This window comes from Artibeus jamaicensis, unplaced genomic scaffold (genome assembly GCF_021234435.1).
Source record: "Artibeus jamaicensis isolate MK-2021 breed Jamaican fruit bat unplaced genomic scaffold, CSHL_Jam_final contig_466, whole genome shotgun sequence".
Lineage (NCBI taxonomy): Eukaryota > Metazoa > Chordata > Mammalia > Chiroptera > Phyllostomidae > Artibeus > Artibeus jamaicensis.
The window spans coordinates 16,295,136-16,311,556 of NW_026521844.1; the positions used below are offsets into that span (position 1 = coordinate 16,295,136).

Consider the following 16,421-nt stretch of genomic DNA (forward strand, 5'->3'; position numbering starts at 1 on the left):
ATTATTTTGATTAGAAAACTATGTTAGAGAAGCTTTAATTTACATACAAGCTTTATATTAACATTTTTCAACAGCAAATATCTATTTTTTCTAATTTGTATTTCTTTTTCCCATGTCAGGGATTTTTGCCGTCAGGATGACAGCTGTGATTATTACTTTAGTGTGGATGCAGATGTTGTTTTGACAAATCCAAGAACTTTAAAGGTTTTGATTGAACAAAACAGGTACTATATAAAATTCAATGTCAATTTATATTTTAAACAATGATCATTTTCTTCCTTGGGTAGACACACTATAAAGATATCTGTGGGAGGAACAAATAGGAGGCAGCAAATTGAGGGAACCCACACTAAGTATTTTCTATACCTTGTAAACTTTCAATTCTAATTAGTTTTCTTTTAAAGGAGTCAAATAGAAAATAGTCTAATAAGAGGTAGAAGTATTTATTACTAGTTACAATCAGAAATGTGATATTTGTCAAAGTATATTTGCCTTATTTTTTCTATTTAAAGATAGGTGAAATTGTATCTGAGAGAAGTAAAATTTGGAATTTTTAAATTTTCTGTAGAACTTTTTATAAGATAAAATTTTTAAAGATTTTATTTATTTTTAGAGGGGAGAAAGGAAGGAGAAGGAGAGGGAAAGAAACATCAATGTGTGGTTACCCCTCAGGCACCTGGTACTGGGGACCTGGCCCACAACCCAGGCATGTGCCCTAGACTGGGAATCAAACTCGGGACACTTTGGTTTGCAGGCCAGCCCTCAATCAACTGAGCCACACCAGCCATTACTCTGTAGAGATTTTTAAGGTAGAATTTCATAAAACTTTTTACCTAAAAAGTTATTACAAAGAGAGTTGTAGTTCTTAGAAGCTGAAATTTCAGAGGTACGAATTTTTTCACAGCCAGATCTGTGGTTTTATTTAGTACTGAACTAATTATTACTGGTCTGTACCTGTTTTCATGCACTGAGTTGAAATGGGACAAAGACACCATCTATACCAGCTTATAATGACAGTAAATCTTCATTTATTAATGCTACTGCTACCACTAATAAGAGTATTATTAACACATGTACTAATGGCTCACCTTTAATAAGTGCTTATTAAGTGCCAGGGTTTTTCTAAATATATTTACATATATTAACACAATTATTTCTCATGACAGAATAGTTAGCAGTGAAATAGTACTGTTTTTATTTTACTGCATAAAATATGTGAGAAATTTATTATTCTCCATTAAACCACTCTATATATAAATGATTTGTCAATTTGAGATTCAGTTATTACTTCAAAATCTAAGACTTCTCAGTATTGATTTTTATATATAGCTCCACTATATAACTATGAATAGATACATACCTATCTAAGATAAGTATAAATTGCAGGTAATTTTTCAAATCATATGTATAAGGTTTTAATCATTATACAAGGAAAAGCAAATGAATAGAGTTGCAATTTGTAATTCTTAAAACCAGTGGAATTCAGTAATATTTTCTTGAAATTTCCATGTTAATTTTCTTCTAATTTGACTGAAATTTAATATTGTAATATACATATGCTTCTAATAATATTCAGATGTTTTTATTATATGACACATTAATTCTTATAGTGAGCTGTTAATGGATCCATACTCTTCATTTAACATATATCCCCCTTTAAAGTCAATCTAATATTTTAAACTTTTTAAAATATAAAATTTTGTTCATAAGATCCAGTAAAACTTTGGTTCTTTCTCCCATTTCATAAATTTCTATTAATTTCCCAATTAGATACACTACGGCAGTGTATCGTGTGAATCTAATCCTGTAGGTTCACACAATACTACATGTACCGTGGCACATAACTAAGCATGTAGTTTCTGCAGCTCATTTACATATACCAAGACTCTTGCAGATTCAGTGGACTTGCCCAAGGGCTAGAGGAGCAGGGGATGGGTCAAATCTTAGGGTAGGAGGCTTTCCAGTATTTCGTCTAGTCCCCTTTTCCCTCTCCTCCTCCTACCTCTGCAGTTTTCTGCCTTGCCCCAAATTTGACTCCTTCGGTGGTTTAGTGCACGTCATCACCCCCACCATTATTCTTGTATTTCCATTCTCAGAAACACTAGGCACAGCGCTCATGGATTTTGATTTTCAACATTTCTTTGCCTGACTATCTTTGGGAGGCAGCTGGGATTTTAATTTTTTTATATTACATATTTAATCTTGTCCATTATTGACATTGAATTATCATTTCTTAAGTAAACATAATATGTAGATTCTAATTTGTTATCTATGTGTCTTAAACAAATCCAAATATAAGTGTTTCTGGTTAACATTTCATTTTAATAGGAACCAGGAAAAATTAAACCAAGATCGTTATTTTGCATGTTGTGTATTTTGTAGACTAAGTCTCACTCTTCTGTGGGTAAGAGGAGGGGCACACCTGGTCTTCACAAGATCGGCGTGTTGTGGAACAGGTTTTTTTCGTGGAGAGTGGTTCAGCCATAAGCTTTCTCTTGGAGAAGTTTTGTGGGTTTTTCTTAAAAACTGAGATACCACTATAGTGTACTGTATTTAAGAAGCAATTCTAGAGGAAATTTAGATTTTGTTACCTAATTTGTAAAATGCTGACACATTAGATTTTCCTAAGAAGAAGTATGCCCTGTTTTGGATTTGTCACGTGTGATTATCTCAAAGAGACTGTTTCCTGGTGGGTGGAGTGCTCTGGCAGTTACTGTCTCTTTTGTCTTCTGAAATAGGTAGAGGACCAGACAAATGTTCCGTGATGCCTGGGTTAGCACTACCCATTTTCAAAGTTGTATGAAATGGAAACAAATGCTAAAGTGAGGCTTAACTTTAGGACAACTGGCTCCTTGACAGATATTTTAGCCCATCATCATTCTTTTCTTCGTTCAATGGATATTTATTGGATACCCGAATGCCCCAGGGATTATGATATTTCTCTAATGAGAGTGAAAATATTTGATTTTATATAGTACAGTTTCTGAAATAATTAAGGTAGTTTCACTTTTTGGACATAAGTAAGGGTCTTTTAAAAGTCCTTTTTATACTTTCATTCACATTTTGAGTTAGTTTTGTAGCCTTTTAAAGAAAGATCATTGAAAATCAGCAGTGTACTTATTTAAGAAACAATGTTGGGAAGAAATTTCTCTTAGTTTTTTGGACTAACTGCATGTGTGTTAAATGAACTTCATTGTTTTATGTGTCATGCAAAGTCCAGACATATAATTGTGTGGTTTTTAAGAAAAAATAGTTACCTGGATTTCTTTTTCTTTCACTTTAGAAAGATCATTGCTCCTCTTGTAACTCGCCATGGAAAGCTATGGTCCAACTTCTGGGGAGCACTTAGTCCTGATGGATATTATGCTCGATCTGAAGATTATGTGGACATTGTTCAAGGGAATAGAGTGTAAGTTACTTAATCTTTTTATGTAAAATACTGTGATATAGAGATGGGGTCTTATTAACATTAGTGGAGTTCTTTTTTTTTTTTTTTTTTTTTTACTATTTATCTTTTGCTTTCAATCTCACCTGAGGATATGTGTATTGATTTGGGGGTGGGAGGAAGAAAGAGAGAGAGAGAAACATCAGTGTGAGAGAAGCATTAGTGGTTGCCTCCCGTATATGCCCTGACCAAGGATCAAACCTATAATCTAGGTGTGTACCCTTACCCAGAATCAAACCCACAACCTTTTGGTGCATGAGATGACATTTCAATCAACTGAGCTACCTGGCCAGGGCATCTTTTTTATGTTTAATGGAAATTTGAAAATCTGAGGACCACTTGGGATCCTGAAATACTCATATAAACTAGTATTTTACAAAAAAAAGTTTTTAAAATTCTAAATCTTTAAAGGAGCAAACTCACTGTTGTAGGACATACTAAGAGATAATATATGGTTACCATGGATAGCAGTCTTATGATCAATTATTAGCAGAGTAATTATTCTTTAGTTAAAAGTGGCTGGGATGAAGATTGTTTTGATAGCTTTTAAAACTTACAAATGAGCAAATAAAAACAATTCTCTGCATCAGAACCTTCCAACACTTTCTATTGCAAAGTGTTTTCTGTCTAAAATAACTAATATTCTGCTTAAAGATCAATTTCCTCATCAGTATCTGATTTCAATTTCTAGAATTAGAAAAGAATATACTCGCTACTAAGTGTGTGCATAACTGATATTTATTTTTAAAAACAATAGTTGATATATTTTTTAAGATTTTATTTATTTTTAGAGAGAGGGGAAGGGAAGGAGAGAGGGAGAGAAATATCAATGTGTGGTTGCTTCTCATGCGTCCCCTGCTGGGAACTGGCCTGCAACCCAGGCATGTGCCCTGACTGGGAATCAAACCGCGATCCTTTGGTTCGCAGACCCACGCTCAATCCACTGAGCTACACCAGTCAGGGCTTAACAATAGTTGATATTTTTTAAACTAAAAAATGACCACTGAGGTAGTAGTTTTTTGCTAAGGTAATATCACGGAAGACTGCCATTCATTTTTTCATATGCATAACAGACCAGAGTGAATGAGACATTAAGTGCTTTGCCTGGTTTCTCATGTATATCAACCCAATTAAAAAGGGACAGCATTCTTTCATTACTAAAATATGTGCCCTTAAATTTAGAAAAAAATCACACACTTGTTCTACAGCTGAGTAGTAAAAAGATGTTTTGTTTGTGAAAATAGTAATAGTAAATTTGAGAGAGATAAATATGATAAAGGCTTTTATTAGCTGCAGTTAAGAAGCATGATAGCTGAGAAAACACTATTAAAATATATTCTGTTGTTTCAGAGTACTTATATTGTCTCTGGGATTATTTGTATCGACCATACGCCTGATATTGACTGTGGGTATAGTAGAAATAAGGGTTCACAGAAGTAGAATAGAGAATTCGTGTTTTATTTAAGTGCTGTAGGCACTGGTGATTTTTGTCCAGCCTTCTGTCATTGTCTAAAATGTGAAGGTCAGAACAAGGTAGAGGTTTCTGATCTAAAAACTACATGAAGGAATGACATCTTATAACCTGTATGTTTTCTTTCAAAATTGAAAGACTGTACACTCTGCCAGTGGTTAATTTCTTTTTTAATTGTATTTATTGTTCATGCTATTATGTGATCAATTTCTGAATTCAGATGACATAATATATACATTTTTGTAACCATTTCTCTTGAGTCTCATCTAGTAAGACAAAATGGCATCATATTCTTGTCACTATGTACATTTTTTGGTCAAGATCTTTCCTTTCTGTTCTCTGAAAGCTACAGGCATATATATTCCTTCAGGCAAATAATTTCTTACTCTGTTCTTAGGAAGGGAGCCTGTTCAGAGTGAGGAGATGGGTCTGTGGGAAGAATGATGGACAAAATATGTGCATCCTATGCTCTTCTGGCTACTTTTCTTCATCTTTTTTTTTTCCTACAAAAATTTGAGATGGCTTAGTGAATTTCAAGAGAATGTATTTTAGGAGAATTTTAGGCTATATTCAGTGGTGTGCTGGTAAATGTCTAACAGCTGGTTCTTGGGGTTGGAGAGTGTCCTGACTTGTAGTGTTTGCCAATTTCCATGGTGTAAATACTTCTACCATGGCTGATTTCAAGCTACTGATGTGAAGTCACACAGCATAGAAGTGAAAAGTTACGTTACAAGTCAGCTCTGGAGGGCCAGTGTAAACTAGCTGTAGCAAACCAGTTGTATGTCATTATTTTTTTTCTATCAAATTACTTAATCTTAAATGGAAATACCTTTTGTAAAATAAAATATCATACTCTAACTGTAACAACTAAGTGAGGGGCAACAGCCAAAATGTCAAACCGATATCAACTTTAAAATAAAATCTACTTAGGTAAGGTAGTGATTTCTGTCATAAAAATATAGTGTATGCTAAATAATCTCATTTAAATTATATGTATGTGTGTATATATGTCAGATATCATTAAATGTATTTGTATTTCCATGCAATTTGTTTTAATAATTTGGATAAAATTTGAAACATACAAGGTATTTATTTTTAAAACAAGAATAAAACTTTAAGTATTTTGTATTTGTGGTATTTTGGACTTTCTTCTCTTTACTTTCAGAGGGCTATGGAATGTCCCATACATGGCTAATGTGTACTTAATTAAAGGAAAGACTCTTCGATCGGAAATGAATGAAAGGAACTATTTTGTTCGGGATAGACTGGATCCTGACATGGCTTTTTGCCGAAATGCTAGAGAAATGGTGAGGATATGCTGATGGCTTAATGGATGCTGTCGGAAAATGGCTTGCTTCCCCAGTTGATGTGCAGTTGTCTCTTGATGTTCCTCTTCTTTCTGATTTGTAAATACTAGCCAATTTTTTTGGTTCTGTGTTAAAGAATTAGGAACAATTGTGGAAAATAATTAGTGAATGTTTACCTAGGAAACATTTGAAAAATTACGCTGGTGATTACACTAACTTATAAGCAACAATGGGATTCAGTAATCAGCATGGATTTGTTACAAATCAACTTCTCATTTTTTTTTTTAAATTCACCTTTACTTCTATTTGAAATTCTGTACTGAAAACTTGACCTAATTAAAACTAATTAGGTAAAGCATAGATGAAATGATCATTTACACAGTTAAGAATATACTTTTATCTGAAAATCAGTGTCTCCACACTCCTTACCACTAAACAGGGAGAAGGATTGAGGTATGGAGTATATTTCATCTATCCAAAAAATTAATGATACATTGTTATTCTACTTTCATTATATAACTTAAATGACTGTGGAAAAGAATTTATTTTTTCAAAGTGTATAAATATCTTTTAAAATGTATTTGTATGATTTTCTGTTTTAGAAAGGATTGAATTATTTTATTCAAATTTGTGTAAACAAATATAATTTTGGGAAGAATCAAAAGAGTTGGCAAGTATTTTTTTATTAATTTCATAAGGCATGTATTGTTTGAATATGTTCGTTTCTCCTACAAAACCTGTGTGCATTGTTTATATTGAATATTCTCAGTCTCTGTGATTGTAATTTGTGCTCATGTTTGGCTGATTTGACTCAACAGCGCATCCTGGAATGGCCTCTCTTACACATTTTTTTCTTTGTCTTGACTTTGTGTCTAATGGAAAGTCTACGGAATGAGCTTGGATTAATGTTTCATCAAAAAAAAAAGGCTGGAATGGTTTCTTTGTGTGCACTATAAGCTTTGCTTGTTCTGCATGTTTTCTATGAAGGACATTTCAGAATGTCAGCTTTTCATCAAGGGCTGCTATTTTATTACCTGAGAATTCCTGAGAGAGTGGGTGTGCCCATCAACTTACCTAATGCTTCTCTTCATTTTAGACTTTACAAAGGGAAAAAGACTCCCCTACTCCGGAAACATTCCAAATGCTCAGCCCCCCAAAGGTGTTATTTTTATTTCTTTTTATTTGTTTTTGTTGATTTAATTAATATAAGATATAGTGTACTGACTAACAGTAATGTTTTTTAAAGAGTCTTTCTATTTAGCTTGTTAAACTTTTGGTATTCATTGGTTTTGACTCTGCTTATGGGCTTGTAAGTTTTGTGTACTGGGGTTGGGCATTGCAGGATGTTCAGCTCTCAGGTCCTTGTGCTGATTTACATTTTATGTTGACAGATGAGAAAATGAAACCTAAATTAATCATTTCACTAGTTTTTGTTCTTTTTAAAGGAGAGAAGAAATAGGAGTATGCATAATATACTTCTCAGTAAAAATGAGATTTGCGCACTCTTCACAAATTTTTTGTATTATTAATAACTAACCCTTTTGCCATTAAAACAGGTACAAAAATGAAACAACCTTACTTTAGTGGTGTTGCCACATTTATCTGGTTTGGGACAGGGATATAAGACTAATTTTCTTTTTCTTATAATGTATGAGTAATATCTGTGTCTGGTTTTTCAATATTAGGACAATAAAATAACAAAATAGAGTGATGAAATAATATTAACATTTGAATTCTTGCTTAAAAATGTAATATATTCTTTGGAAGGGAAAGAAGCCAGAAGAGGTACAATCAATTCATTGAACTTGCATGTTTAAAAATACTTCTGCTTTCAAACAGGAATATTTTCCCCGATGTCCACCTCTAGGACCAAAGAGAAAGGGACACAAACAGTCCATTCTGCCGCTTCTGTTTTTCAGTTGAGTGTCAGTGCTGGCAGTTAGTTTCGTATGGTGGCTGGATTCATAATGAATCAAGATTTTATGTCTCTCATTTTCATGCATGCATGTTTTAGATGAAAAATAAAAATGCATGTTCATGAACAAAAATATAAAAGTTGAAATTAATGTTATATATTTTTGTATGGTTAACTGTACAAATAACTATACAATACACTAACTGTACAATAACTATTTTGTTATTGTTATTTTTTGACATATAGGGTGTATTTATGTACATTTCTAACAGACATGAATTTGGAAGACTACTATCAACTGCTAATTATAATACTTCCCATTATAACAATGACCTTTGGCAGATTTTTGAGAATCCTGTGGTATGTATTTCATACTCAACTTTACTTATTACTTACTTTCCTATAACTCTAAATAAATGAGAATAAATAGGGTTAAAAAGGGTAGAAAATATGGTAAGAGGCTTTAAAAGTTTTTTTTATTATATGATTTTTTAAAAAGCTATAATTAAATGTTTTATGTTCTTTAGAGTAGATCAAAACCTGACCAAGAACTTTTTAAAATTTAAATAAGACATGTATTGGCTTTGGGGAAGGGAATTAGCAGTTTTTTAAATTTCTCCCAGTATTTCTACTTATGTATTGTAAAATACTATCACATTTTTTATCACAATTTCATAAGCAATGCTTATAATAGCTAATATATGACAATAATACATTTTGATTTTCAGGAAGAAAATTCAAGTTAGATTGGGAAAATACATTTTATTTTATCATTTTTTAATATGTGAATGTGAATGCATACCAAAGATAGCCATACAAAAATGTAGAGTAAGTGGATTCAGCGTATAAAGAGAGTCTTAAGTTGAAGAAACTATTTCCTGTTAAAGTCTAAAATCATTTCTTTACAGAAAGATATAAATCATACAGGAACTAACTTTTTCTTTGTCTTAATGGGGCCTGTTCTTTTTAGTCAAGTCAGCACATTTATTTGGCGGGGGTGGGGGGTGGCGGGAAGTACTCTCTTCAATAATCATCTTTGTAATACTACTATTTATGGTTTCCCTAGCCAGTAGTAAAAGTTTTAAATGACAAAGACTCAATTCATCTTATCAGAATTCTGTTTATTTTGTAGGAGTAGTTGACATCTGCGAATAGTCAATTTAATGGCCTCTGAAATATCTGTTGAATAGAAAAAGAGTATATTTTGACATTTTTATGTTGTAAAAGTACCTTCAGTCTCTTTTAGCTGTGTATCTTCATCTTTCACAGGAGTAGACTGGAGAAGAAGCTTTTTTAAATGGTGAGGGTAGAATTACATATTTTACTTTAGCACTGGATGTCTTGTTATTTGAGAAAGAGAATTATTTGATTTCTTGGGTAATATTAGCTTCCTGGAAAAGTATTCCAAGTTATATCCTGAATTGTGGATGCTTATGTAAAAGTTCAAATCTTTGGAGAGTATGCAATGATACTATCACAAGGAAGTTTGGGACCGTTTTTCTTCCTGTGGCTTTATAAACTTCGTCATTTTGGAAATTAACCTTATGGATATGCCTTGTGGGTGATATACATAGCAAAATATTTCATGACTGTGATATGTATTTCATACTCAACTTTACTTATTACTTACTTTCCTATAACTAAATGGATGAAAATAAATAGGGTTAAAAATATGAAAATATGGCAAGAGGCTTTAAAAGTTTTTTTTAATTATATGACTTTTTAAAAGCTATAATTAAATGTTTTATGTTCTTTAGAGTAGATCAAAACCTGACCAAGAACTTTTTAAAATTTAAATAAGACATGTACTGGCTTTGGGGAAGGGAATTAGCAGTTTTCTTAATTTCTGATAAGTCCCACTATCAGACTTTCTAAGAAACTAGTAAGGTCACAGTTTGTTCAATGGTATTTGGTCTGAAATGAAAAATTAATGTAAAATTTTAGGGGTTTTATTTTAACTTTAAAAATCAGTAGTGATACATAAGAAAGAATATGGAAAGATTCTGAAATGTTTTGAATTATTATTTACTTCTAATTTCTTCTCATATTTGGGAGTCAGAAAACTAATCAATATTAGAGGGACCAATGACATAATATAATAATTTGATCCTTATAATTATGCATTACAAATAAAATTTATTAAAGAATTTGAAGATAGCTTTGCTTCTCTATATCAAAAATATCTGAGCTACATATAATCAGAGATGTACAAAACTGAGAATAGCATATAAATTATCGAGACTTCTCGAAACCTAGTCTCAAAAGGTACACTTCAAACAAATATTTTTGGAATATAATTTTGATTGGAATTACTTTATATCCATACCTCAGTTCTTGTCCGTTGGCTTCCTGTATTTGTACTGTGTAAAGAGAAAATTAAGAATTTTGTTAGACTGTCTAAATACTTTTCAGAAGAGGTCTTTTGCGATAAGAGATCACTTAATATTTTTATATATACCCTTTAAGTAATTGGGTTTTTAAATGAAACACTTGACCCAGGAAAAGGATTCCTTAGCTGATGTTGACAAATTTTGAGAGATTTTAGTGTGTGGTTGATGTGTCAGCAGTTGGTTAAAGAGAAGAATCAGGTTCATGAGTTAGCATGAAGAGGACCTATTTTTGGTTTTTTTTTTCTATTTTTGAATATATGGTCCTATATATTAATTTTAATAACTGAAGGAAATGAAGTGTTAGTAACTCTATTATCATTCATCAATACATATTAAAAACTGAATTGCAGGAAGAAATTTTAAATACATTTTAAATATTGAAATTATTTTAGAGGAATTCACTATAAAAGTATAAGACTCAAGTTGATTAATGCATTAATATTTACTAATATTTATTGATAGATTTTGTTCACTTTTAAACACATATTTATGTATCCTGTGTATATGCATATGATATAGCATATAAATCTAATCAGTGTGGGAGTACTCAAGTTTTGAAATTCTAAGGTACAAAGCTTCATAAATAAAAATTTTGTGTTTTGTAGAAAGATATGATCAAACACAGAAACAGGCAAATATTAAAAAACAGAAATGTGGTTTCTGAGAACTATTTTGTCTAAAACAAACAGTCATTTATAAGTTACTTGAGCAATTTTTAAAATGCATATACTTTATATTTTTATTACACTTTTTGTAAAAGTACTCACTTTAATCTGTGCAATTGATTTTTTTTGGTAGGACTGGAAGGAAAAGTACATAAACCGTGATTATTCAAAGATTTTCACTGAAAATATAGTTGAACAGGTTCGTATGAATAATTACTATGAGCCCTGACTGGTGTGGCTTAGCTGACTGAGCACCGTCTAGCAAAGCTTGTTGAATTCCCAGTCCGGGCGCATGTCTGGGTTTGGGTTCCGTCCCAGTCAGGACACGTACAAGAGGCAACTGATTGGCATTTCTTCCCTTTTTTCTCCCTCCCTTCCCCTTGCTCTAAAGGTAAAACAATGAGTAAAAAAAATTACTATGATTTATAGAGTATTTTTGTTATATATTTTCCAGAAGGGCAAATTATTACTACAATACTGCTTTAGCAGAGGATGTTGTGAAAGAGGAGAAACTATTCTAATTTAGGTGAAATTCAAATGGCTTAATTCCTAATTTTATAGCCTTGAGGATCATCATGTAGCTGTAAAACTGTAGAATGTGGCGATGAACCAAAAATGTAAGGTCATGGGTTTTTTAAAGTGAGCTCTCAATGTCATAGCTTTTTCAAACCACTAAAGATAAGGGGCCCTTGGCAGATCTTCAGTGACAGGTGACCTTCGAAAGAAATTGGGCCCCAAGACTCTCTTCTCAGAGGTGGTTTTTACAGATGAACTGTTTTAGGTTAGTGTTCTAAACTATTGCTAATACTTTGTATCAGAGAGTGTAAGGCATCTTTGATTCTGAGATAAGTCGTTTTGTTACTGTGAGAAAGGAAGAAAATTCTGCCAATTAAACTATAACAGACTGTCTTCTAGTCATTTAGAATTTTTTATTTTACACATTTAAAGGCTTATTTTAGACCTACTAAGGCATAGATGTTACATGTTCTGGGGTACTGTATATACAATAATTTTTTGTTTCTGTTGCAAATTATAGTGTAAATCATGTAAAAAGACATTTTAAACACTTCATTTCAGAAAATGCAGTACCAGCTAAATACATGTATGTATACAGACAGACACATACACACAACACGTACATGTAGGATAAGGACAGAATGGATGTTCGACCAAGCACTGTGGCATTAAAACTGCATCGCAGTGGCTGCTTGGCTTTAAGACATGTTGATTTCACTGATGTTAAAATATTTTTTAAAAAATTTCTGAATGAGTTAAAAAAACCCCAAACTAGTGTTATTTATAATACAATAATAATGCCAATAGTATGGGACAAACTTCTTAAAAAGTACATCTACGAGAGAATACATATCGACTATTCTGTCCTATTCACTTTGAAATGCTCATTATTAGTTAAAAGGCACAAAATGTTACTTTCTTAATGGTAACGCTGTGTTTTATAGCCTTGTCCAGATGTCTTTTGGTTTCCAATATTTTCTGAAAAAGCCTGTGATGAGCTGGTGGAAGAAATGGAGCATTATGGCCAGTGGTCTGGAGGGAAGCATCATGTAAGTTGGAATTTCACATGGAAACATAAAATGTGTTTGTGGGGTGGGAGCAGGGGAAGATATTTAGAGAACTCAGAGCTGAGTACAACTCTGAGTAGACTGAAATGGATGAGCTAGCGAAGACTCTCAGGAAAGCTATTTTTAAGTGTAATTTTGCTACTAATTAGTGTTTAACATTTGATCTGTCTGGGGCCCAGTTTCTCATTTACTCATGTAATTACACTGGATGTTCCAGTGTCCCTGGGCTAGAAATGTTAAGGTAATGTATGTCTTTACTCTGTGATGTTCTTCAAGGTTTCTTTTTGTTCTAAATGCTAGGTTTATCCAGTTGATTTTGTAAGCTATTTTTTTTTTTACAAAATGTAAAAAGGAAGATTCTGTTTAAATGCCATTAGTGTAGAAAAGACTTGGCAGGGAGTCTTCCTCTCAGTGGTTCAGTGTTTTTCCTTCCTTCCGAGAACTCACACATGCCAGCTCCATGTACTGAGAAATTTAGGTGGAAACTGTTGGATATTACTGCCTCTGCTTAAGTAGTTAGCTGAGCAGGGAGATAGGAGTTCAAAGAATGATGGAGAACTTGAAGTCAGCACTTTACAGGCAGAATAATAAGAACCTATCGTGGAAGGACTTTGCGTTCTGCAAAGTAGATGTGAGGAACAGAGCAGGGAAAGCTCATTTTGGTGGTTGGTAATCCAGAGGATCTTTGCCCATCAAGTAGCTAAGACTGCCCAAAGGATAACTGTAAAAAACTCATTTTTATGGGGATTTGGGAAGGCTTTGGAAATTACTTTTATCTACTTTGTAGTCAGACCTCACATACACATTTGTAAAAAATAATACGTTGAATAAATGGAGCCACTTTAAAATGGAGTTGGAGCTGCCATCCCAGAGCCTTGCACATCTTACTTCTTAAATCTTTAAAATGTTGAAACAGGGCAAAAGGGCCCTGGACTTGACCTCAGAGCGGCATTGTCTCCCAAACAACTATGTGCAAAGATGACAAGAAAGACAATACTATGACTACCTGCACTGAAAATGAAAAACATTGCTTAGTGTTAGCAACACTGTGCTGGCTTATCTGTTCCTATGGGAACATCTTCCTTCTATTGGTGTAGTTGTTCCCCTTCCCTTCATCATAAATACCCCTTGTCTTTGCCTCCTAATGTGAACACTCTGGGTTTCTGCCTGCATCAGTGCTTTCTGAATAGCTATTCTTTGGCATGTCAAATAAATACTTTTTGCCTCTTATTTTGGCCTTTTAATTCTGGGTTAACACATTAAATAAGTTGGAAAGGAGTCTACTGACTCTACAGTGTTTTGCTTCATTGATATACTTGCAAAGCCATGTTACCTTCATTTTTTTATAGTTTTGCAGTTGAAGTAGATGATGTGCCATAATTGCACTATTCATTTTTTTGTTCATAATGGTCTTGGGGTTGAAAAGAATACCAAGGTAGTGTAAATGTGGATTGCTCATGGACCACACTTTATGATGTCATTATGCTTTCTTTAGGATAGCCGTATATCTGGTGGTTATGAAAATGTCCCAACTGATGATATCCACATGAAGCAAGTTGATCTGGAGAACGTATGGCTTCATTTCATCCGGGAGTTTATTGCACCGGTTACACTGAAAGTCTTTGCAGGCTATTATACGAAGGTAGTTATTCTCCCGTTTGTCCTGCCTACCTTCTACTAGTTTTTACACAAATACTCTATTTTATGTTTTTATTAATACAAACCCATTTGTCCACCTTGCCGTTTAGGGGTTTGCATTATTGAATTTTGTGGTAAAATACTCCCCGGATAGACAGCGTTCTCTTCGTCCTCATCATGATGCTTCTACGTTTACCATCAACATTGCACTCAATAGCGTGGGAGAAGATTTTCAGGCAATTATGGCTTTTATTTTTTACATTTCTCAAATATGTCATTACAAAAAGGCCTTCATCCTTTTTTTAAAAGATTCTGCTTTGTGGCATAATTTGAATTTGCTACCGATAAAAAGAATGAAACATAATGGGCTAATACATTGATTTGTTCTATTTCTTTTAGGGAGGTGGATGCAAGTTTTTAAGGTACAATTGCTCTATTGAATCACCCAGAAAGGGCTGGAGCTTCATGCATCCAGGGAGACTCACGCATCTGCATGAAGGACTTCCTGTTAAAAATGGAACGAGATACATTGCAGTGTCGTTTATAGACCCCTAAGTTATTCACTCTCTTTTGAATCGTTGTTTTTTTTGGAATGGTTGACTGGCATGAACATATATGAAGTTGTGCTTGAGAAGATGAGAGGAATATTTAAGTAACTTCAACAGAACAACTTCACTTTGGGCCAAACATTTGAAAAACTTTATAAAAAATTGTTTGATATATCCTAATGTCTGCTCTGAGCCTTAAAACACAGATCGAAGAAGAAAAGAAAGAAAAAGCTAAAGTGAATATTTATTTCTTTGCCTTATTGTCTCTGAGAATAATGACAGTTTCCTGAATTTTTGTTTCAGTTGATGAAATATTCAGGTACAAATGTACAAATGACAAGTGAGACTAATAATATTTTCTTATTTAACAAAGCCTGGGAAGAATTTTATTTAACAACATTTAGATAAAATGGAAATAAATGAAAATTGGCAATTTTTGAAATGTTGGAAAACTGGAATTCTAACGGAATTTGTGTGCAGTTAATGTGTAAGTACTTTTTTGACCTCCTATGTAGGGATGTTTTATGGTAGTTCCTGACGGAATACAAAGAACAGTATTACACAATGTTTTCCCCTAAGAACTTAGTGCAAAATACAATGAATTGCATATCCGGTTGAAAACATTTTTGTTTAGATTCTTGGACAGATTTTTTATATTTGTATTAGAAATAAAGCCCTGTGTTCATTCCTTCAGATGAATTTTCCAAGGTAGATTATATTAAGTAGATATTAGAAAAGCTTTCAAACTTTCAATTCCTTAAGTATTGACTAAGATCATTAAGTGTCCTTATGTCGGGGAAGGTGGTTTTTCTTTAATTCTAGAAAATTATAAAGATACATTTTTCTTGGAGATGAGTAGCAGCATTTTATTATTTAAAAAGATTTTTAAAGTACTTGAATTTTATATCAGGAGAATAAGTTAGCAAGTCTCTCTTCCCTTTTCCCTCTGCCTCCCTCCTCACTCTCTTTTTAGGGAGGGTTGTTCACTTTTTTTTGTCTTCCCAGCATAGTCTTTATTTTATCTTTCTTACTTTTTTTATTAGCTTTTTAAAATCCCACTTTGAAATAATTTCCCTACGCAAAACAATTTGTGCCTTGATTTTCACTAATTCTCTCAGTGAGGTTTAAATAGCCTTCTTGTAGCTACTGTTTTTAATTTATAGGTTAAACTTGAAAGAAGTTCTGAGTCATGGTGCCAAAATTCATATTTCTAACACCATGTGTTAGAAAATTATGAAAAATAAAATAATTTAAAATAAGTTTTTGTTGTTTGCTTCATTATTGGTGATTTATCTTAAAAAGAGAATTAGCCTTAGCCAGGTGGCTCATTTGATTGGAGTGTTGTCCCATACAGAGAAAGGTTGCAGGTTCGATTCCTGATTTGGGCACATACCTGGGTGGGTTTGATCCCTTGGTCTGCACTCAGATGAGAGGCAACCAATCAATGTTTCTCTCTCAC

At 33.0% G+C, this 16,421-nt stretch overlaps 1 protein-coding gene across 2 annotated transcripts in view; it reads left to right on the forward strand.

Annotated features, from left to right (window-relative positions):
- PLOD2 (procollagen-lysine,2-oxoglutarate 5-dioxygenase 2) overlaps positions 1–16,169 on the forward strand; it is an 89,926-nt gene extending 73,757 nt beyond the window's left edge. Inside the window, exons 11-20 of one of the 2 annotated variants that reach the window (XM_037142382.2) lie at positions 120–224; positions 3,284–3,409; positions 6,082–6,223; positions 7,320–7,382; positions 8,385–8,498; positions 11,327–11,392; positions 12,654–12,758; positions 14,272–14,418; positions 14,525–14,650; positions 14,814–16,169. In XM_037142382.2, coding sequence (XP_036998277.2) covers positions 120–224; positions 3,284–3,409; positions 6,082–6,223; positions 7,320–7,382; positions 8,385–8,498; positions 11,327–11,392; positions 12,654–12,758; positions 14,272–14,418; positions 14,525–14,650; positions 14,814–14,969 — 1,150 coding nt within the window. In that variant the 3' untranslated portion in view covers positions 14,970–16,169. The remainder of the gene's footprint in view (positions 1–119; positions 225–3,283; positions 3,410–6,081; positions 6,224–7,319; positions 7,383–8,384; positions 8,499–11,326; positions 11,393–12,653; positions 12,759–14,271; positions 14,419–14,524; positions 14,651–14,813) is intronic. The other variant, XM_037142389.2, reaches the window with a different exon arrangement.
- The last annotated feature ends 252 nt before the right edge of the window (positions 16,170–16,421 follow it).